General features: G+C 39.3%; 3 protein-coding genes and 1 pseudogene across 5 annotated transcripts; 2 read left to right on the top strand and 2 right to left on the bottom strand.

The window, feature by feature from the left end:
* Positions 1-1,211: 1,211 nt before the first annotated feature.
* On the bottom strand, positions 1,212-10,780 carry LOC111337006 (uncharacterized). 2 transcript variants are annotated; one of them, XM_088753845.1, is made up of 3 exons: positions 10,417-10,780; positions 6,331-7,105; positions 1,212-5,500 (listed from the first exon to the last, which is right to left on the bottom strand). In XM_088753845.1, exons 2-3 carry the CDS (start codon positions 7,043-7,045, stop codon positions 2,235-2,237), a joined length of 3,981 nt encoding a protein of 1,326 aa, XP_088609971.1. In that variant the 5' UTR covers positions 7,046-7,105; positions 10,417-10,780; the 3' UTR covers positions 1,212-2,234. The 2 variants fall into 2 exon arrangements, with proteins under 2 accessions (XP_088609971.1, XP_022798956.2); XM_022943221.2 differs by having other exon boundaries at positions 6,331-7,065; positions 10,417-10,779.
* Positions 10,781-12,760: 1,980 nt separating this feature from the next.
* On the bottom strand, positions 12,761-13,603 carry LOC111339050 (uncharacterized). The gene has a single exon (XM_022945629.2). It carries the CDS (start codon positions 13,601-13,603, stop codon positions 12,761-12,763), a length of 843 nt encoding a protein of 280 aa, XP_022801364.2.
* Positions 13,604-14,284: 681 nt separating this feature from the next.
* LOC111337008 (uncharacterized) lies at positions 14,285-19,375 on the top strand. The gene is made up of 6 exons (XM_022943223.2): positions 14,285-15,427; positions 15,716-15,777; positions 16,252-16,359; positions 17,451-17,498; positions 17,654-17,767; positions 18,497-19,375. The coding sequence occupies exons 1-6, from the start codon at positions 15,105-15,107 to the stop codon at positions 18,970-18,972; spliced, it is 1,131 nt and encodes a 376-aa protein (XP_022798958.2). The 5' UTR covers positions 14,285-15,104; the 3' UTR covers positions 18,973-19,375.
* Positions 19,376-20,771: 1,396 nt separating this feature from the next.
* Positions 20,772-23,789, top strand: LOC111337009 (uncharacterized; annotated as a pseudogene). The gene is made up of 6 exons (XR_015998883.1): positions 20,772-21,143; positions 21,475-21,536; positions 21,927-22,016; positions 22,250-22,297; positions 22,407-22,520; positions 22,965-23,789. The product of XR_015998883.1 is annotated as an uncharacterized LOC111337009 (transcript).
* Positions 23,790-24,093: the final 304 nt, after the last annotated feature.

Raw genomic sequence — 24,093 nt, 5'->3', positions numbered from 1 at the left:
AAGCACACACAACCCACAATTCTGCTATTCGCTCCGACGAAGGGAAAACGCTCGAAAGGTCGGCTTTTATAATCGTAACGGTGGCCAATTTACCATTTCAACTTTGTTGATATATTCAAATTATTTGGTTGCCCCCGCCGACGCAGCCCCAAACAGTTTCTTTAGAAACTATAACCCTTTATTCATGTGTTAGAAAGGGACTTCGTTATAGACCACTTTCATAAATGGCTGCCGGATTAATATTCTTTTGTTTAAATTTAAATTAGCCCTACTGGCCTCGTTCTCTAGTACAAAATTCAAAAGAATACATCATCTCAAGCGAGGCCAGTAGGGCTAATTTAAATTTAAACAAAAAAATATTTATACGGCAGCCATTTATGAAAGTGGTCTATGGTGTATTCCAGCCTGATTCGTTCAGTTTTGGAGTATGCCTCCTCAGTTTGGGCAAACCTGCCTGATTATCTTAGCCTCCTAATTGAGAGTGTGTAGATAAAAGCCTTAGAAATAATCTGTCCTGGGCTCCCCTACAGGGACGCACTTGTGCTGAGTGGTCTTCGCACTCTCTCTGATCGGCGTGCCGCTGCATGCACTAAGTTTATCCAGAGACTTCGGGACACTGGTGTCCTTGTTAACTTACTGCCACATCGCACATATGTGTCCCATGGATATAATCTACGTTTTTAGGCACCCTTAGAGAGGATCCCGCTATGGCCTCTACTAACTGTCTCGACAAATTTATTACATATAGATATTCTTAGTAAAATGTTTCATGTTATTGTATATATATGATTTGTATCCTGACCACTCTTGTAATTTAGCTGTAAGCTACGAAAAGAGTAATTAAACTGATTATTATTATTATTATTATTATTATTATTATTATTTTTAACACCGTTTTCGAGACAAAACTTCAAAAACCACGGTTTTCATGCTTCATCGAATAATGGATCATTCAAAAAAATAAGAAATGTTTTTAGTCTCCTTGACTATGCACCCGTAAGGCCCTTGGCCCCTTTCGAATAATACAGGTCTGTACGCAGAATAGCTTTGATTAACAGAGCTGACCTAGCTGAGGAAAAACTTTTTTTTACCAAATCTTAACTGGTTTCCACTTGATATGGATTCCGCTTAGTTCCTAGTCTGCTTGTTTAAAGTGTGTTTACAATAAAAACTGACTTTTTCTTGACACACCATTGAATTTTTCAGACAGCTTCATGTACCACCCAAATTCAGTTTAATTAACATTCACTAACACTTATATTTACAGCTCTAGATGGAATTAAAGAAGCAAATAAATCTAACTTTTTTATATATAGCTAAAAACTGGAGATAAGACTGGATAGTTCATTACGTTCCCTAATATCAAAATAGCTGCTAAATTTTCTAGAGCAAAAAAGAAGCCTTCCGTCTGCATGGACATTTGTGAACGAAGAGATTTCTGCTAATAAAGAACAAGATATTAGTTTATCATAATATTTCACTACACTAAAAACCTTACACAGGAAAGTGTATCAGTAACAAGTACGAAAAACAAAGTTTTCCAAGGATCAATCAGGATGGTCGTCTGTGGTGCACACCGAATTGACCTTCAGTGAATAAAATAGATTACAAAATTTTAAAAAAAGTCACTTATAAGATAATAATAATCAAAATGCAACCACAATTATGTAACATTTTTAAGATGTATGCACAATGTTCTTGCAAACACAATAAAAAGTTTATCAGTACTTTTGAGGCGACAAAAATTTACCCCATTCGGTTTCACACTTGACACTAGAGATAAACAGAGATAAAAGATCTTTCCAAATTTTAACTATACTGAACGAGTAAGTACGACATTTATTTATAACAAATACTCCAATTGACTCATTGACTGCTGAAGTCTATGTTAGTTCGAGTCTGGCAAATACGACGTACAACGTGCCAAGTTTAAGATTTTCAGCGAAGAAACCTGTACGTAGAAGAGTTGCACGGAGGTTGATGCTTAAAGAAAAGTTGAAATATCTTTGGCGGGCCAATTCTTTGTAATCCCGATTAACTTAGCGGCTTCTTTTAGCTATTCAATATAGTTCCAAATTTTTGAAGTCCAATTCTTTTATGTCATGAAAGTTACTTCAAATGTCTTGACACAACCCTTTTAAGCTTTAAATTAACACTTCTCGAACGATTCGCCGAGTTGTAGTATTTTTCACAAAAAGCTCTGGAACTTCTATTTAATGAGGATTTAAGTTTTCTCACAACACTATGCGCAGATCGGACATACCGGTACCTTCAACAAATTTTTCGAAATCTTTTCTGCTCGCTACTTCTTCTTCCCATGATCTCCGCATTTGATGAAAATTGTTACAGTTACTGATATCCAAATATCTCAAGGTGGAATTGTGTTTCAAGGCTTCTACGATAGACTTAAGGCCAACTTCTGTCATATAGTTTCCACTCAAAACCAAATATTTCAAGCCAGCATTGATTTTGAGAGACTCAGAAATGGAAGGACAATCAGAGTCTTCAATTCTATTTGAATACAGCTCAAGACGAGTCAGAGTTGTATTGTGCTCAAGACCTTTAAAGATGGACGGCGCAATGTCACCAAAACGATGGCCATTCTCGCTCAAATCCAAAAGAGCTAAAGCTGTATTGCCTTTAAGAGCCTCCAAAATTGCACCAGCAGTTACTTCAAACGCCGACATCCTGCTGAAGTTGAGTTCATTTAAAGCCTTATTGATCCCTATGGCTTCAAAGAGAACTTCGCTGTCGGAATAACGCATGACATTTTCACAAAGTGTTAGAGTCTTTAAGGTGGAGTTCACCTTGAGGAAGCCAGCTAGCTCTGGCCAAGGAATATTGTTGCGGCTGAGGTTAAGGTTAGATAAGGTTTTGTTGCCTATGAGAGCATTGACAAGTTCGGAAACACCTCGCTTCTCAATCCCGTTATGACTTAAATTCAGGCTACTCAATGTGAAATTGCTCTGAAGACATTCAGAGAGGAACTGAAAACCAGCACCACCAATGGATGGATTGCCTTCTAAATTAATGGTGGACAAGGTGGTATTGAATTGCAGAGCCTTAGATAGAGACTGGGCACCCAGTGCATCGATTTTATTTCTAGATAAATTTAAAGAAGTCAAGGTGTCATTGAAGCTCAAGGCTTCAGCAAGAAACTCAGAATCAGATGAACGGATGTTATTATGAGCCAAGTCTAAGCATGTCAATGTAGAATTAACTTCAAGAGACTCACTCAGCACCTCGATGCCAGGACCACAGATGTCATTGCGAGCTACATTTAAAAAAGCTAAACTGCTATTCATTTTGAGAGCGGCAGAGAGACACTTGGCGCCGATACGACCAATCCTGTTTTCTTGTAAGTCTAAAGCAGTCAGACTGGTATTGACCTTCAGGCTTTCTGCGAGATAGTAGGCGCCCACAGAATTAAGGTCATTAAGCCCCAAATTTAAGTTGGACAAGGTGCTGTTCTTTTTCAGACTCTCGAAAAGTGAATATGGCCCCTTATATGCGTCCACTACTTCTTGGTCATCGAAAGTTTGTAATTCTTCAGGAGATGGCATATTCGGGAAAATTAAAAACCACTTTGTCCTTAACTTTTCTGGAAGAGGACAGGCGGAACCAGCAAACCCGTTCCATTTCAAATTCAAGCTTGAAAGAGAAGAATTGACAACGAGAGCCTCAGAAAGGAAGTGGACACAGGAAAAGTCAATCTTGTTTTCACTCAGATCTAAGGTGGTCAAAGTGCTATTGATTTTGAGTGCTGTAGAGAGAGCTTGGATACCAGATGAACCAATAGCGTTTCTGCTTAGATCCAAGTTAGTCAAGGAACGGTTAACTTTCAGCGCTTCAGAGAGCGCTATCGCACCCTCGTCATCAATGAGTTCACGATTGCCAATCAAGTGCAACGTAGTCACCGTGGTATTGGCTGCAAGGACCTCAGAGAAGGGTGTCACGTGATGCGCACGTATGCTGTTGACAACAGAAGGACGGTAGTAAAAATACCGGGGATCCGGTATACCGCCGTCAAGAAGGGTATTTTCAACGTGAAAATTCACATCAGCAAGAGATAATTTCTCAAGACTTATATTGGAACCCAACATTGAGGTAAACTTAGAACTTAAATTATCCTTACGCTTGTTGGCATCCTCTCTGCATTCCAAAGCTAGCAACAAAATACTTCTAGTTTTCCGTAAAGCTGGGGTATTTACAGCTCTCGCGGCTGAATTTATCTGCAAGCAGATATTTCTTACAAGATCTAGAGCCTTTTCTTCGGATTGTAACTCGAGTATGCCGCTCATGAAAACAAAAATTTCAGTCTGTCTGAAAAAATTTGATGCGGAGAAAAAGCCACCTTCGCAATAATATTCATCAGCAATGACTGCTTTAAGATCGATCTCACAACTCACAATCTGTGAAGCCAGATAAAAGCCAGCGAAGAAATTCTGAAACGCATACCACAAGCGGGGTCTTCTGACGCAACCTGAACTTTGGGTGGACATGAACCCAAATTCTGGTAAGTCTTTCACGGAGAATGCCACCTCTTCTCTTTCAAAGTCTACGTCTCCTTTCCGCTGGAAGTTAAAGTCAATTAGACCTATACGTGTCAGCTGATCTTTGTAAGTCACCATCAGCTCCTCATCGCTGCTTGATCCGCCTTTTTCGAAATCATATCTTCTCACGGCACACAGTACCATTTCCATGCACAGCTGTGCTTTGCTTGAAGGAATATCTCCTTTACGGTCTTTACAAAGAAGGCAAAGGAGTGCGGTGTAGATAGGATTTCCGGTCGCTTTTTTCTGTAAGAATTCGGACTTGTCGATGGCATCGTTCAGATTCTGGGCCAAGATTTTCTGGTCGTCAAAGTGATTGTTAATGAAGTTCTTCACGTCTTCTTTGGTGAATCCCGCGATTCCCAATTGGCAGTCATGGCGCATTTTCAATTTGTATATCATTGCCAGTTTAGCGAACTCAGCGGTGAAAACATAGCGGCATTGAGGTAATTCTGTTTCAACCAACTGAGAAACCATATCTGGCAGATCGGGTGGCGATTTATCGAGCCCATCGAGTATAAACATGACCTTGAATTGGTTTTCACGGATGAAAGCAAAAAACTTTTCTTTGCTCTCTTCGTCGATATTTTCTGGAAGGAGTTGCTCATCAATCGCTTTCCAAATGTCGGAGGAAATATCACAACAATTGAGCAACAACAAGACTTGGGTTTCTGGCAAACATTTGTGGAACTCGTTTTGTTTGACGGCCCAGTCATAGGCTAGCTTTAGACAATGAACCGTCTTTCCGATACCTGCTTTTCCAACAATTAGGGCTTTTCGTTTTGAACGAGAGATTCTTGCTAAAAGATTGGATAGTCCTTCCTTGGTAAAAGTAGAAAGGTCCTTCAGACAAAAGTTAAAATCTTTACACCACGGTGGTAATTGCAGCTTCTCTTCACTGTAGCGCTGACGGATTGCTTCGACGATCTCGGTGGGAAAGTAAGCTTCTAGAAAAATCAGAAAAGTCATCATTATCAACCTTGAGAAGCTGGAGTGTGATCAGAACCCGCTTTCAAAGTAATGTTCTTAAAAGCGAATTTTCATTATATTTCTTAGGGATTGATTCTACCACTCTTTTCCTATCTGACCCTTGTCTCTTTCACTAAGGATCATCGTTAAGTCTCGAAAACTTGAAACAGTACAGCCTCCCAGTAAAATTGTTCATTCAAGCTTCATTCAATGGTTTTAAGTATGGTTGTACTTGTCTCAAAATTGGTTCCGTTTTTTTAAACTGCAGTCTGATTCTGTGGTTCTATTTGCCTTAGTTTGAAGCAAGCCTTCTATTGCCAGCTGACTTGGGGTTACAGATTCAAGAAAAACTAAACACATTGTACCAGAAACCGCTGATTAAAGCTAACCACAGTAATTTCAGCTTTTAAGGTGAAACAAAGGATCTGATTGTAGTTTATATGCAGTGTTTGCTGACTTGGAAAGATAAGGAAGCCAAAACGGGTATAACCAGTGCAAATGCAGTGTTATTCCTCTTTGATAACGACCCCAACCGTGACGTACCCGACTGCTGTTTAAAATTACAATGACAAAGCTAGCCAGGACCCTCATAACGCAGTCATTAAAGGCTTGAACCTTGACTTGCTGCACAATGAAGGTATTTGAATGCTCTGGTTAACAAAAGCATGTGCACAGAGGTCAAATATGTACCGTTTGATTTATCTGGTCTAAGAATAAGCTATCAAAATGAAATCTCCTCATTATGCGAGGGTGAAAAGGTAGGAATTTTGGTCGGGCGTTAATTCTTTGAAAAAACTCACGAGCTAACCTTCACTTAGATCAGTTGGATCAATCCGCGGCGGAGGAGCTACTATTGCCTTTAAATCCTCGACCTCTTGATGTACTTTCTTGATTTCAGTTTCCATGTCTGACAACTTGTCTTTCACGTTGTCGTCATCCTTCTTCCACTGTTGGAGTAGCTGTTTATAATGGTCCTCCACTTCAGGGTCCATACACTCTGTCTCTAACGTGTCGATGGCAGCACCATACGCTGTTCCTACTAATCTGACTAGGGTGTCCCGAATGTCCAACCAACACTTGTTAAAAGTCACATCGTCTACGGATGCCTGTTCAGCGTGCCCATAAATGTTGTTTCTAAAGTATTTTACTCTGGAAATGTCAGCCTCACGACTTGTATCTCCAGGAGAAGGAAGTTGGTCCCATCCCGTCGCTGGTGGCGTCAATCCGCAGATGTTTCTAAGCAGGACGACCGTGAGCGTTATGTCAAAATTTCCAGATGTCACCGAGGTGGGAATGGCAGGGAACAGTTTATTCCATTGTAGTGGATTAATGATTCTTTTTTTCCTTAGTGATTGTAAAACGGGTTTGTTTCTCGACAAAACTGTGTGTAGATTTCCTGGCGGGTGGATACTGTCAAGCGTGTCCCTGAGGGCTTGCGAACCAACCTCAACCAACACACGACATAAGCGTGCATAGTTTGTTGTCTCTTTGGAAGACGAAACCGATGGAGGACCGGAAGCCATTCTTGTTCTATCTCAGTGTCCTAAAAATGCGCGGAATATCCTCTTTGTGTCTAACAATCTCTAAATGAATTTCAAATCCAAAAATTGATAAAAAAATAAAAAAAACAAATGAATAAACAAATGAGATAAACAAATGAGAAATAGATAAGTATGTATATGCATGAATAAAGCTTAGCAAATGCGTTGGTCAGTGTGGCTAAAGATTTTTCAGAGGCGCCTCAGAATTGACCGCAGTACCTGTGCAAAAAGAAACAAAGGGTATTCTGGGTATTCTGGATGCACACCACGTGACTACGAGTTATTTCAAAAGGCTAGAATGAGAACAGGAAAGAAAAATATCATCATGGTAGACAGTATTAAAGCAATAATTGGGCTTACCGTTGATATCCTTTTGGGAAACAAATGAAATTGCGTTAAATAAAACAATCTAAATTTGAAGGGGATTGAAAACTATATTTTGAAGTAAAGAATCAGTAAATGTTGATAAAATAGAGCGCTGGACTGCTGTGCGGGAGGTCGAGGGTTCGAGCCCCGGCCGGACCAACACTCAGGGTCTTAAAAATAATTGAGAAGAATTTGCTACCTTTCTATAACATCAAGAAATGGTTAGATATTCTAGTCTTCTCGGATAGGGACGAATAAATGGAGGTCCCGTCTCCTGCAGGGTTGGGGTAGGAGACGTTAATTTCCCACACACGAGTTTACTGTGTGATGGATGTCCTCCCCTGGGGTGGGATGGGTGGGATATAGGGCGCACTTAATAAGGAGCTTCGCTCTGTTGTGCGACCCTCACCACACTCTGGTGAAAGTGAGTAAATCAAAATGCAGCTGGGTAACTGTTGATTTTGTACGCAGTTTCCCATATCACATTCTCCCATTTTGCTTTTGAATACGAAACTACACTTCCATTCACAAAATCAAATAATGCGAAGTGTGGAACACGGAACGCAGACGCGCATAAAATCTTCCGATAATTTATTTATGACATACAATGAATATATGAAGATCATATATTCATTGTATGTCATTTATCACTTTCACGAGTTTATTACGAATCAACTTAACGGCCTGCTCCCAGTTGGCTTGTTAGCTCAATTGGTAGAGCGCTGCACTAGTATCGCAGAGGTCAGTGGTTGGAGTCCCGTACAGGCCTGATTTTTTTCAGGTCTGATTTTCGCTATTGCTTAAATAGCGCTATCTACTGCGAGGATCGTGCATCATACGCATTTTATTTATGGGAACTAACCATTTTCAACCAACCTTTCAGCTTTGGCTATTCAACAAGACACAAATTTAACAAGTTCACTTTTGGAATGTCACTGAGGTTGCTTAGTTGCTTGCAGTGAAATATGCAAGTTTGCAGATGTTCCCAATTGTTAGATTATTGTAATTTGATTTATTGCTGCATCATCTGACATGGTTGATTTAATCCAGATACGTTTTGAAACCGTTAACCGCGCAAGAGTGATCTCTTTTGGAGCCAAAATATTTTGAATTTTGCGCTCCTCCTGCCTACTTTGGGGAAAATAATACGTCAACATGACTGACTGACGCCATTCTTGCTAACTGGTCGCATTGGAAACGACTGTTGGTTTTGGTGGATACTTAATCCCAACTAAAATCTTTCAATCTGCCTAGTCTGCTATGATTCAAATAATACCATTCTTTTAGAATATGCCTATATGAAATTCTTTAACACGTTGAACGGCAGATTCAAACATACTTGAATGATTCAATGTTTTTGGAAACATTGTGCCTCGCCCTCTAGAACGTTTCGTGGATTTGGTGGTCGAACGCTATATAAATATACATATGACTTATTAGACGTTTAGTGTGCAGGATTAATATTGCTGATTATTTTAACGAGTTGCGCGCATCATGACAAGCCCGAAAGATACAAAATACAAAATACAAACAACAAGTAAAAATCATGAGTTATTGATACTTCACACCAAAACGTCTAATAAGTTATTTATTACCAACTGCTCTATTTTATGCACATTTTTCATAGGGCGGGAAAACCGAAGCAGAGAGAGAGCGTATTACGCGCAGCCAACCGGTTAAACAGGTTTTTTGTAATAAGAAATAACTAAATTTACGATGTAATGGATTTGCGCGTTATTTGTTCCTTACTTTGTGCAGTTGTATTGCAAATCAACATACGTGATCATACAGGTGTAGCTGTTTGAATTTAATCCCGTTGGATGTTCACTCAGCTCTGATTGTAATCCGGTGTGCATGTCGTTATGGCGGAAGGAAGGTCAATCGACTTCAGTCGTTTTAGTTTGAAATATTTCTTTGCAAAATAAAATACAGTAGGCTTCCTAAGCAATGTCCAAGTGAAGAATGTATAGTCTAAGACATCAATTCCATTTACGCTTTTTACATTTTGAACTGGTTATCGCTAATTCGCTTGTTGACCATCAGTCAGCCCTCTCGTATTGGATGCGCGCTCATGAAATAACAGATATTATTGCATAATTAATCAATTATCAAAACGATGCATTAGTGAACCGCTCAAAATGATAACTTGATTGATAAAGGGGAATCTTTGGAAATTTCTTTATAAAAGTTATAACTGACATAATGACGTTTAAAATCTTCGCCTAGCTGCATGTTCGACAACTCTCAAGTGAAAGCGAACTACTGATATGTTGTCAGTTACAGAACCGTTAACAAACAGTTGATAATATACTGTCAATGAGATAAATTCATAACTTTAAACTAAAAGGTAAAAGTTATTTTCATCATTCCATCTCTTTCGAAAAAATTGACTATCTAAACAATGTGGTCAAGATAATAGTTATGGAGGTCTGAAACGGTGTCTTGACGCCAGACTAAATGAATAAGACTTCAAAGTCTGTGGAAGCACGCGTCATGAATTAAGTTAAACAGTCACAAACGAGAAGCTTATCAGGATTTAACCAAGCTAGGGGGTTTTTTTTCGATGACAGTTAGCGTCAAAGAGCTCAAAATATTTTCATAGTTCATTTGTGAAAAACACGATATTACTTATGCATGAGGATGCCTCGTAACGTCAATAATTTATCTAATTATTCGCATATTAAAGTCATGAACAAAACCGCCAAATGTACAGAATTCATTTTCTCTATGTTATATCTGTTGTCTTTACGACATCTGCTGGCTTGTTTGGACGATATGAGTTAAAATAGTCAAAGACTTGGGCTGATTTAACGTTTCCCATGAGAGTAGTTACAGACAAGTAGCTCTTTAAGTCTGAACAAAGACGGTATTACCGATGTAACTTAATAACGGACATTTGCGTCAGGTCAGGGTATGGTAGCGAGAGGCGACAAGAAGCGAAAGGATTGCTCCTTTCCTGCAAAAAAAAATAATCTCTACGCACAAACCTGTTCATCTCCAAACAATAGCAGCACAATAAACCAGGTTAAGTTCTTCCATGAGCGACGAGCACGACTGACAGGAAGAAAGACAGGGCTCCTCGATGCATAGAGCAATCTTCGAATCGATCAAGTCAGTCTTATGACGTCATTGTTAATGTAATGACTAAGGCCGCGATTGGTTGATCGAAATCTGGCGCGAAACGCTTTGTGAATAGTCCTAAATTAATAATGGTATGCTAAGGAATGACTTCAGAGTGACATTTAACGAGAATATAAATATTTTCCCCCTCTTTTTTCCTGCTGGTTTAAGAAAATTAAAGAAATAATATTTCCCTTTAATCGTTTGCTGCCGCTGCAAACCTCAAGGCTTGCCACCAAGAATTATGATGATTGAAAAACTTATGTCTCTCTAGCAAATAAATTCCATGTTGCTCTGCATCTGTGACACATAAATCAGTGACACACTCGCCTTCTGTGATCTGTCACTGAACAGAACTAGTGTGACATGAACTCTATTTCTTTAGATAATAAAGAAGCAAAATACAAAATATTCAGTATCGATGGTGACTTTATCTGTGTCTCTTCCTGTATGTCTGATTATGAGTAAGAATAAATTTGATTGCGTGTATAGTTCAGCTTATTATATATAAAAAAAATATGAAACATCAACGATGCGACCAAATGTTCGCATCGGAAATTGAGCCAAAAAAACTAATTTGAAGCGATGAACGGTAAAAAAAAAATTATTCAAAGTGTCTTGGAATAATGGAAACATCAACGCTGTCATTAACGAGCTCTGTTTACTTTTCTCCCAGAATTCCATAGTGTCCCATTGTTAACCGCCGCCAATGGTTGAGGTCACACTTGGCCCTTTTTTACCATAGTAAAGTTAAGTTTACCATAGTTACGTCAATTTGTAGTGTGACCGATGATTTTCGCTTTACTATGGTAAATGTAATTGGAGTGTGTCGCGATAGCAACCGCGGCAGGATGAAGAAAAGTTAACTATGGTAAAACGACCTGAAAAAGCATGGTTTATCACGCGTTTATCTAAACTTTGTTTATTTAAGTGACAGCTTGTCAAAAAGTGCCAAAAGTGCCAAAAAGTGCCAAAAGTGCCAAAAAGTGCCAAAAAAAGTGTCAAAAAGTGCCAAAAAATCCACTTTAACCGAGCAGTCACGCATTCGTTGGAGTGATGGAGAGGTTACGTTGCTTATTGCAATTTACGGCGAGGAGTACCCTAGACGAGAAAGGGGAAAAAGCCTGGAGACGATGTGGGAAAGGATAGCAGCACGACTTGTCGCCGAAAGTAAAGAAATAAATGATTTTATCAGCGATAAGTCAGCAAAAAATTGCCGTGATAAAATAAACAACCTCAACAAAAAATACAAGACAGTCAAGGATAAAAGCAAACTAACAGGAGAAGGCAGCGAGGGCATTAAATCATTCCCAGAATTTGATGCTCTGGATGAAATTTGGGGGACAAGGGATTCAGTAAATCCCAAATACGTCTTGGAGGCAGGTACGTCCCACACTCCAACGACTCCTGTACCGAGTCCGAGTTCCTCCTCGGGTGGAAGTGCAAGTAACACAACGGCAAGTCGCGAGTCTGAAGTAGATGAAGAGTCACCCCTGTCGCAGGCACTAGTTAGAAGCGGAGCTCGACGGGGAAAAGGGAAAGAACTAGTTGTGCAGCCGGGAAAACGCGCTCGATCTGAAGATGACGATGACGATGCCTTAACAGACGATGACGAACTAGAACAAGCAAAACGGCTATTTTTCAAAGACAAGAAAAAGCCAGGCTCAAAGAAGAAAAAAACCAAGCAGAGTAAAAAGGACGACGAACGTGCTAAGGATCAAAACAAGGAAGAGGACATGCTGAAGGAGCTAATCAAGGCACAAACAGAGGCTGCAAAGAGAGCAGAAGAGGAAAAGAAGGAACTTTTCCAATATCTTAGGGAGTCTGACAACCGTACCCAAGAGCTTGTGCTTGGTGCGATACGGGAATTAGGCGTAATCCTCAAAAAATGAAAGTCAGACCTTTCTTTTTCCTCTTGTTTACAAGGTTCTTCTTTTTCGTTTTATTATTGTTGTTTTTTACCGTTACAGTTGCAGTTACAGTTTTGTTCCAGAGCTTTTGAACAATTTGCGAATGGAGTTTCCCAATTAATTTTTTTTTTCAGACTAAATATATAGGCAGGAATGGAAAGTAATAATCCACAGTTTGACCATAATCGTGACAGCACTTTTTCATGAGTATAAATGTTATGAATGGAGTTAAGCAAGAACTCATCAATAATTTCAGATTTGTCCGTTTAATAAAAGGACAGTCTATATAAAAAAAATGAGTTCATCCAGCGAGAAATGCAGTTAGAGCTTGCCTTACAATTCGTCCCTGCCCGAATGCAATTTGATCGCCGTCATCATCCCCATCTTCATCATCTTCATCATCGGAACTATGGTCATCTTCGAACTCGTCGGCCCTTAAAACGCAAATTTTGTGCAAAATACAACAGGTCAGGATAGTATGTGGAACTTTTGGTGTCTTTTCTTCAAGTGGCTTTAGTAGGCACCTCCAACGACACTTCAGCTTTCCAAAGGCCCTTTCTACTATTACCCTACTCTTGCTCAAAATCTTATTAAACTTGGCCTGATTTCGATTAAGGTTACGGGAATGGGGATAAGGACTAACCAGCCAGGGTAGTAAGGGGTAAGCGGAATCACCGATCAGAAGGGGGCGCACAGTTACTCCATTAATGCGTTTAACTGGCTCAGTCAAAATAAGGTTGTGCTCGGCTCTTTGGTACAGTGTACTAAGTCTCAATACTCTGGCATCGTGAATACTACCGGGCCATCCTGTGCTGACATCTATAAATTTACCAGTTGCATCGACTACTCCTTGCAACTTAATTGAATAGTTTTGCTTTCTGTTAAAATAATCTTCATGATTAACATGGGGTGCTTTTATGGCGATATGAGATCCATCTATCGCTCCAACAACATTTGGAAATCCAGCTAAACTTTCACTCCTCCTCATAGCCAGTGTAACATCAAGCGGATCATGTGGGAACTGGATAAAATCGTCCTTGTGGCGTATTAAGGCTTCCATAAAGTTTTCACATATCTTTATTACAGTAGATTTTCCTTGTCCGAATGTTATTCCCGTCGTTCTATATGAATTGCCGGTTCCCATTCTCCATAACGCAATTGCCACGCGCTTGTTCAAAGCAACAGCCTTTCGGAAGCGAGTGTTTTGCCTTGAAAGGTCTGGTCCAACCAGCTAGCAAATGTAATCAAATGTCTCCTTCGTGACGCGAAAGTCATATTTCCACAAGGTAGAGAAGACTGGATTCTGGTACATCTCTTCAAACCAACCCTGTGGTCTGGGATATACCCACGCCGCTCTTCGTCGCCGCACACAAGTATGTCTTATCCTCATAATTCTTCTGGCGAGAAGAGCAGAGATTAAGTCATGCTGCCTTCTCTTACGAAGAAAATACATGTTCAGGGCAATAAACCTGAACCTTTGAGCTTTCCGGATAGCAATTATAACAAGAAGAATAGCAACTATCATAAAGAGCGAGCGTTCAGAATCCATGGCGCAAGGGGGGAACAGAACATTTCTTTTCCCAGACGAACGTAACGCAAGTAAAACATGGAATGTCTGAACTTGTTTGTCTTTCTTATCAAATTGCAATTTGATTGACACTCTTTGGACAAAAATCCATCTGGGAAATGTTTAAGTCAACAAGCACAATTTACTATGGTCAACTTTTGTTTACTTACTTTTACCATAGTAAAAGCCCTTTACCACAGTTAAGTTTCTAATGTGACCTCAACCAATGCGATTCCTCGATAACGTTTTGAGAGAGAACAAAAACTGTTTAAACAGTTTAAATCATCTTGTGTTTCATCAATCAGGTATATACACCAAGTTTCGTTGAATATGATAATTAGATTAACAAATGTGCAACCAGAAATTATAATCATGGATACAAACTAATTGATTAACTGCAATCTCAGGCTTTTCTGTCTTCTGTGAGTAAATTCTCAAAGTAGTCATGGGATCGGGTGGGATAAAAGGCTACTCATTATGATAGAATTCCTCACTTAAAGAAGGCAGGCTTGCACAGATTAACTTGAATGCTCTGTTTTCAAATGACGATGTACTTGGAATAAAGTGAATTTCAAATTAAGATCATCCGAGGAATTCGAAAAGCCGGCCGGCGGCTTGGATTTGCAAACTCAATTCCTAACTATTCGTATAAACTTACAATCAGATCACTTAAAAAAATTTACGGGTGAAAACGGATATAAAAGAGTACTGTGAGTGGGATGGTACATCACGACATAGTCCATTCAGTCTATTTTACAGCCTCTGACATGAAAAACTTTTTTTTTTAACATAATTTAAAAACACTATCATCAACAAATGACGATGTATAAGTGGGGAAGTGAAATATAAATTACTGACAGAATTTTGTGCATTTGTAATTTGGTTAAAACTGTTGATTCATCTGGTCAGATGACAGGTTATGGTCCACCTTGCTTTCTGTGGAGATCTGTAACCCAAAGGTTATCTCTTATTTAATTTCGGATGAAACCTGATTACATTTTCACTTGACACAAAAGGCTCAAATTACCACTGATTGTGTAGGAAGTAGAAACAACCTTCCTTCTACGTGTGAACCACCATGGATCAAGAAAGAAAGCAACCAAAGACAGAGGGTCGCTTTCCAAAGTTCGCCCGATTCATATTTTGGACAGCTCTTGTTGTTTTCTTGTTGTCGTGCTTGGCTTTCTTAGTTTTGGAAAACGTTCAAATGAAGCGGAGATTAACTTTCATCGAGGAGAGGATGGTCACGGCAGAGACAATCGAGAAGTTCTGTGCGACAATCCGATGGCAGAGTGACACAGATGATAGAGCTGATACTAAAACTTTGCTTTTAAGAAGAAGGAGATCGTTGGGTTTGAGTCTACAGAGTCTCGAGAAACGATTGAAAGTTCTAGAACTCAGGTGAGATCACTCTTCATGTCAAAATTGTCGTTCTTATGAGATGACAGTGACGGCGACATGAAAGAGTCATGGATCGGAACATGTAAGTTTTAAACTGGACGTTCATATTCTGATTAAAAGGGAAAAGTCTAACAGATCACCTGCTTTGATTGAAGATTCTATAGAAAGATAGGAAAGTTCAGAATCCTTTTTCTAGCATGTTTTTAAGTAAAACAATAATTGGATTACAGTATATAAATGGAAAACACATATGGAATTTAAAGCTTGTATACAATTTAACCTTTTCAGGACAATCAAGGAAAACAAGTCTTCTTCGAGAGACTTGTTTCACACACCAGAAGTACTGAGAGGTAAACTGTGACTAAACTGAAAAAAAAATACTATAAAGTCAAGTGACTTTCCTTACATATGTAAAATATGTAACCTATGCTTAACAATTATTCCACAAACACGCGTTGGATATGAGATGATAGATAGCCAACGAGGCGCGTAGCGCCGAGTTAGCTATAATCATCTTATATCCAACAAGCGCGAGTGGAATAATTGTTTTATATAAAAAAAACGCCCCCAAGATATTAGACAAATCTTCTCGACTTTATTTTGTAAGAAGAAACCGGATGTTAAAATGTACAGATATTAGATTATGGTCTATTGGCTCATATATCATAATGGCTAAGCCAATAAAAAGTCTTGAATTGCATTATCCAATGATCCAGTTTTTAATAAAAACAAACAGCCAATAAACAGTCGATTACGGTAAAGTTACAAAGTTAGTACTTCAAAATAAGCCTTAATTAACCGGCTGATTATCATTGTTCTCACAGGACGCGATGGACGGGACGGTAGGGATGGTAGCGCGGGGCCCGCAGGACCCACGGGCCCTTCTGGACCACCAGGAACACCAGGAAATCCAGGAACACCAGGAATACCAGGTTCGAGAGCAATGTCTTTGTAAATAGCACAATTTCTCTTTCTTGAAAACAGTAGATAGATTTCGTTAGGCACTATCCGTTACTATTATTAGAGGGTCTCAATGAGGGGTTCTCGTTGACTGTTAAATTTTACGTCATTTGACGGTTGACAGTTAATTTTTTGGAGTGTCGTTGATAAAATAAACCAAACGCGCGAGTTTGGCAGTAATTTTTCATAATGACGCGTTTGTAAAGAACTGTTAATTTATAACACCTTTCATTAATAAACGACTAAAGTTTTACGACACTGGAAGTGTTTCCACGCCGGAAGTCAGTTTGGTCCCTTACCAATTTTACTCGCGATTAGAAGTTAAAGAATTTACCCTGTATTTTTGTGATTTATCAAAACTTTCATTTATAAACAACAGAACTTGACCCCCATTAAGGCCATCGTTTGGTTCTTAATTAAGGATATCTGGGACATGTAACATTGGTCATGCTTATTTGACGGTTGACGGTAAAAATATTGCGTATTTGACGGTTGACGGTTAACCCCATTGAGATCCTACTATTAAGGAACCACAGAAAGAGGTTGAGCATGATATCAGTAATTATCAAAAATGAGGCATGAGTTATCTGCCGAAGGCTGGGGGAAGGTGATACGGATACGAGGTTTGATAATTCATGATGTCATGCAAAAACCGAATTCAATACTTGTTTCATTATACATTATTTAAACAGTTAGAGTTTCTCCCTGAGTTTGCAAAAGTTTGAGAACACTACACGGTCGAGGGGCTTGGAAACTAGGGAGAGTTGAACGCAATATCCACTGCAGATGTTGGGGTGTCATGTCAACTTCACCTATTATTGTATATTGACTGAATGCTCTCGACTAATCAGATTTTTCATTTTAAGTCTAATGTATAATAACAGAAGTTAGGTGTAAATCATGTGTACCCACAGGTTTGCCAGTGCAGTTTGGTGTGTGACATACATAAATAAGAACTAGAGATAATTTAGATCGTTAATTAAACTATTTACCATATGAGAGAGATTTCTTTTCCCTTCTCATTGGCAATTGTAGCCTCATGTTTAAACTGTTTCCTCCACAGGTTTTATTGGTAGCAAAGGAGGAACAAGAGGTTCACCGGGACCAAAGGGTACTATTAATGTTCGTTAAATATTGATAGGAGAAAATAATAACCCCCACTATTTTCTCTTTATATTTATGAAATCACATTACGGTAATTTCAGAGAAAGGAGCTGTGTTTCCATCCTATTCTGTTACTAAGGAGATTTTCACAAAACTTTTTAGGAGAACCTGGACCTCAAGGACAAAAGGGACAAACAGGGCAGGGGCTGTCTGGAGTCAGTTACGTACGCTGGGGCCGGACAAGTTGTCATGGAGATACTCAGGTTGTTTACACAGGTGCGACGCCTTGAGTTCATAATACTTGGAAATATAATTCACACGCAAAGGGAATTTTTAAAAAAAGGTTTGAAAACGAACTCACATAGAAAATAAGAAAGGAAATATTCAAGTCTAATGGAAGAGGAAATGAATGAAAGACTTGGTGTGTCACATTTAGTGTTAAATATTCCGGAGATGATTCATTGATTATGGGTATCAAATGAATCGGAAGGTGTTGTTAAGATCACTGTTTGGAGCCTGCGTTGTGCTATGCAATATAAAATATAAATTACATTTCTCATTTGTCTTGCGTAGATGTTTTATTCAAATAACAGACAGCGAGACAACAATCAAAGTTTAAAAAAAGAAAACAAAATGTTTCTCTTTAACATACATCTCTCATTATGAAATATGGAAAATGTTTTTCTTGTTCAGGATTTTGTTTTGGCTAAAAATGACTTTTGAACTGAAGCTTTAGCCAGTCTCACTGGAACCAAACTTGCTCTGGCGAATTCTCTCAAAAATCCCTAGGACAGACACATTTTTAATTCTTATGTAAATGTATATCCTCCCAAAAAAACAAAAGTTAGATTTCGTAAGTCATGTGCATCGCCTTAACCTTCAGTTCATCAAGTACATTGTATTATATTTATATGAACTTTGTTAAAGATACATATCACATTGTAGTGCTGGACAATAGTTCACCTGAAAAACTAAAACTATACGCTCTTTCTTGTTAAACACCAGGAATCATTGGAAGCGGTTATTATAATCACCAGGGAGGTGGTGGAAAATACCTGTGTCTTCCAAACAACCCAAAGTACGACAGATATAGTGACAGCTGGGAGGGAACAGGCGCCATATATGGAACTGAGTATGAAGTTCGTTCCTTTAATCCATTTAGAAATAACTTGCATGACCATGATGCACCATGTGCCGTGTGCTACGTCAGATCACGCGGTTCTCAACTGATGATGCCTGCAAGAAATGATTGTCCATCTGGTTGGGCTGAAGAGTATCATGGTTATTTGATGACCGCTAATTATGGCCACAAGAGTACACGAGACTTCATCTGTGTTGACAGGGAGGCTGAGTATGTTCCTGGCTCCCAATCTGATCAGGATGGTGCGTTGCTGTATCTTGTACAAGGAGGTTGCGGCTCGTTACCATGCCTTCCATACGTCAGGGGCAGGGAGCTGACATGCGCAGTCTGTACCAAATAAAAGATTGAGAACTCGCGATTCGAAGTCTTCAACTGATGTGCTTCTGATGTGCCTCTTTACTCAGTGTTATACAGTGTTAAGTGTAAATCTATACTAACCTGAGATCTTTGGATATTCTGAACGCGACTTAAGTTTTCTATAACTCTTTTAAAAAATTGGTCGCACGAATGATTTAGTTGTGTCTTAGCCTAGTCTGCAGCTGTATCATCAGCAGCTTGGTTAGACAAACCGTAATTTACCAAGACAGTCGCATCTGTGTACTAAGGAAACGATTGAAAACTCACCGTCGTGATTTCGCGTAGTACTTCGTCTGTTACCGTAGTATTTCATTGTAAGTAGGTCATAAAAGGGATTCTATCCCCTCTGAAAAGAATAAAAGACTAAAATCATACTAAAAGAACAAGCTTGAGTTATTTTTCAGTAATCGCGTGACGGAAATATTTAATTTGTGACTAAATGTTCAGCCGTATCAATTCACTCAAACGCGACGAAAGTATTATCAAAATTTCATGTCATAGTATGGGGTGATATCTGGAAAATGGCCAAAGTTTCTCCTCTTTTTAAAAACGGTTCACTCTTTGATTGTTCAAACTATCGTCCGTTCTCAATTCTTCCCATTCTTTCTAAAATTCTTGAGCGCCATGCTCACACTTCTCTTTACGAATTTCTCTCTTCGCATGATCTGCTCTCTGATTCTCAGTTTGGTTTCAGGAAGTCTCGCTCTTGTGAATTGGCTCTTACCGACTTAATTAATCGCATCCTCACTAATATGGACTACCGTCTTTTGAGTGGCCTCTTACTTGTTGACCTAAAAAAGGCCTTCGAGCTAGTTGATCATTGTGTGCTTCTTTTTAAACTCAACTCCTATGGTTGTTCTCCATCCTCTGTTGAGTGGTTCACCTCGTACCTGCCAAATCGCTCACAACGTACAACCTTCAAGGGAGTCCTATCTGAGTCTTGTCCTATGTCTCTTGGTGTCTCGCAAGGTAGCATCTTGGGTCCTTTGTTCTTTTTGCTCTTCATTAATAATCTACCTCTCTATGTGTCTTCGGATGTTGATCTTACCATGTTCGTTGATGATACCTCTGCTTTAGTGAAAGGTCCTTCTTTCCCTTGCTTAAAAAACTGTCTTACCTCCGTTACTACTCAAATTTTTGCTAGGGCTGTCTTTAGTAGGATTGCACTTAATTTTATCAAAACTAAGGCTCTTCTCTTGACTACATCTCAGAAATATGCCCATTTATCTGAACCTCTTTTTGATATTGTTGTTAATGGTAACCTTATTGAGCAAGTCCCGCATGCTAAATTGCTTGGCATAACAATTCTTTTTTTCCTGGGAAAGCCACATCAACAACATGTGCTCTCTCATTAGGAGCAGACTTTCGCTTCTAAAACGTATCAAACCATTTCTTACTCATAACTGCTCTTTGAATTACTATAACTCTTGTATCCACTCTTCTTTGTTGTACTGTTCCACTGCTTGGGGTTCTTGCTCTAAAACTCTTCTTCTCCGTTTACTTCGACTTCAAAAACAATCAGCTCGCCTTATTCTTGACGCCGACTGCCATCAGTCCTTAGTCAGTCTCTTTGCCAAATAGCCTGCGAAGCAAGCCCTGGGGAAGAGGAGGGGGGATTGGGAAGCAAGCCCTGGAGGAGAGGAGGGGAATTGGGGCGAGGGCTTGCTTCCCAATCCCCCCTCCTCTCCCCCAGGGCTTGCTTCGCAGGCTATTTGCCAAACTGATCTGTGGACCAAAGGTTATCTCTTATATAATTACGGACGAAATCTGATTGCATTTTAACTTGACACAAAAGGCTTAAATTACCATAACTTGTACGTGTGAACCGCCATGGATCAAGAAAGAAAGCAACCAAAGACAGAGGGTCGCTTTCCAAACCTCGTCCGATTCATATTTTGCACGGCAGGTGTTGTTTTCTTCTTGTCGTGCTTGGCTTTCTTAGTTTTGGAAAACGTTCAAATGAAGCCGGAGATTAACTTTGATCGAGGAGAGGATGGTCACGGCAGAGACAATCAAGAAGTTCTGTGCGACAATCCGAAGGCAGAGTGATACAGATGAAAGAGCTGATGCTAAAACTTTGCTCTCAAGAAGAAGGAAATCGTTGGCCTTGAGTCTAGAGAGTCTCGAGAAACGATTGAAAGTTCTAGAATTAAGGTGTGATCACTTTCTATGTCAAAGTTGTCGTTTTTATAAGAAATCAGAAACCAAAAGATGTCGTAAGGTTGACTGGTAATGTTGACATCAAAGAGTCATGAATCGGAACATGTGAGTTTTAAACTGGCCTTGTTAAGTTCAGGAGACCTTTGTCTCCTGATAAAAAGGGAGAATATAACCGATCACCTGCTTTGTTTGAAGATTCTATCGAAAGATGTGAAAGTGAAGAATCTTCTGGCATGTTATTATTAAGGCAGTGATCATATTACGGTCCCTAAATGGCACACTCGCGTTTGGAATTCAAAGTTGGTGTGGAATTTTCTTTTTTCAGGAAAATCAAGGAAAACAAGCCTTCTCCCATGGACTTGACCCAGATACCCGAAGTATTGCGAGGTGATCTGTGATGCAACTGTAAAGAGATTATTCATCTACTTGTCTGTTATATAATTACTCACGTTCAGTTACTCATTGATTGAAGATGGCATAAGCATGCCAAAACATGTCTTTAAAAAAAGTTGTATATTCTTACAATAAAGGGAAGTGATGGTAAAAAAAAAAAATTAAATCGCATTTTGCATTGTTATCAGTTGATGAGCACTACCGCCGATTCTAGAGACAGTAGTGTAAAATTTTACTGAAAAACAAACCATCTCTCTCCAGGGTCATACATCTCGCACGGATGAAAAAGGACTCGTACTTGGTGATATCATTGCCTAACACGTATAAGCTTTTATTCGTTTTATGAAATTGAGCGGCTTATCATCGAAATTTTATTTCTCACAGGTCGAGATGGTCGGGACGGTAGGAATGGTCCCGCGGGCCCTCCTGGACCTCCAGGGACACCAGGGCTACCAGGGACACCAGGAATACCAGGTTGGAGAGCTACAAAACCGCAACTTATTTTTTTTCCTTGCGGCACGGAAATGTTCTTCCAGGGAATCACCTAAAATATCATCATTTTCCAATATAAGTCTGGTTAAGGTTTATTTACCCACATGTTGTGTCTTTTTAGTCAGAATTTTTTCACCAAAAGATAAAGGAGCGAGTTCTTTCTTTCCTTCACATTTGCCATTGCAGCCTCCCGTTTGAAGTATTTTATCCCCTAGGTTTTAGTGGTAATAAAGGCAGAACACAAGGCCCACCAGGACCGAAAGGCACTGTAAATGTTCGTAAATATTCGTAGATATTGATGAAGTCACATTACGATAATTACAGTGTAAAGAGCTGTGTTCTGTTACTGGCAATTTTTTTCATAATGTACAGGAGATCCTGGACCTCAAGGACAAAAGGGACAAAGAGGACAGGGGCTGTCTGGAGTCAGTTACGTGCGCTGGGGCCGGACAAGTTGTGATGGAGATGCTCAGGTCATGTACTCAGGTGATTAAGTATTTTATTACTAAGACCTAAATTGTTACGATTTAAACTGGTCTATTCAGTTTTACAGCCGAATCTCTCTTTCGTTACCGAGATCATCTTTATTGTCTGAGAATGAGACTGATATATTTTGAGGGTACTTGACTTGGAAGCACCAGTATCATAATTGTATTCTAAGCATACATAAGACACGACTATGCATTTAAGTTTCATTTTTGAAATAGATGTAGTATTGGTGGTGAGGGCTTACTGGCCGATTAATAGCAGATAGAATAACCATTTATAGGTTAGTGGTATGATAAACAATCTGTTTTCTGAGTAGAATGTTTGTTGACTCAGTGTTGTTTTAAATTTGTTAACTTCTAATTTTCTTTCCAATTTAGTTCATAGACACTATGCAGTTTGCTCGAAGCTTTCGCGTTTCAAATCAATTCAAATCTTTTTCAGGTTTCGTGGGGAGTGGTCACCATAATCACCAAGGAGGAGGAGGAAATCATATATGCCTGCCAAGCCAAGCCAAATATGGAAAAGACACTGATCATTTTGAAACCGCGGGGGCTATATATGGCGCTGAGTTTGAAGTGAGCTCATTTAATCCATTCAAAAGAAATGTTCATAATCACGACGCCCCCTGCGTTGTGTGCTATGTCAGTTCACGTGGTACACAAGTCATGATGCCCGCAAGGGATGACTGCCCCAATGGCTGGAACGAAGAGTATCATGGCTACCTCATGACCGCACATTATAATCACAAAAAGCCAAGTGATTTCATCTGTGTTGATTCAGATCCAGAGTCGGTAACAGGAAGTTATGGCAGTCATGGTGGTGCATTATTGTATCTGGTGCAGGTTCAGTGTTCGTATTTCTCATCATGTCCGCCTTACTACCAAGGGCGAGAGCTCACATGCGCAGTCTGCACAAAATAACTACCATGGTAGGAGAGTTATAAATATGGCAACTGGAGTACAATTTAACAACCTTTCCGAGAAAAAAATATATTTTAGGAGGTTAGGAAATAAATCAATAAGAACCAGATAGGTTGACACATCCTTGGACTAACAAAAACTGTTCAAAACTGTTTCACTCATAGATCAAAGGCTCATCTTCTGCCTGAAACTGTTAATCACAAATCAATTATTATCAATCAAATGTCAATCAACATGTTATCTTGAACGGGAACAACTATAATCATTTAGTCAACGACTAACCAACTCAGTATTCTAGTTAATGAAATATGACATTAGACAAATGCTAAATAAAAATTGAGAATAGGAGATTGTGTGGTACACGAGTTGATGATCTCACTGGGGTCTTACTGACGAGAGAGCAGATTTGCTGTTGCCATATAGAAGCAACACAAGCTGTGAAAGCACCTTAACTGCAAGCTAAACTGGTTTAATTGTCAAATAATTTTTATTTGTAAAGGATAAACAACGGTAAGGTTCTATTAATATCGTAGTGAAGCAAGTACTTGATACCCGGATTTCTATTTCAACAATTTGTAACAACCATTTTGATGGATGTTAGTGTTCTTTGATAACAGTTCACGTTTCAATTCTTTTAAACTGTCTGTTGA

This window comes from Stylophora pistillata, chromosome 3 (genome assembly GCF_964205215.1).
Source record: "Stylophora pistillata chromosome 3, jaStyPist1.2, whole genome shotgun sequence".
NCBI classification, from domain to species: Eukaryota; Metazoa; Cnidaria; class Anthozoa; order Scleractinia; family Pocilloporidae; genus Stylophora; species Stylophora pistillata.
The sequence above is the reverse complement of the archived record's forward strand: the minus strand, read 5'-3'. Positions and strand labels throughout refer to the sequence as shown.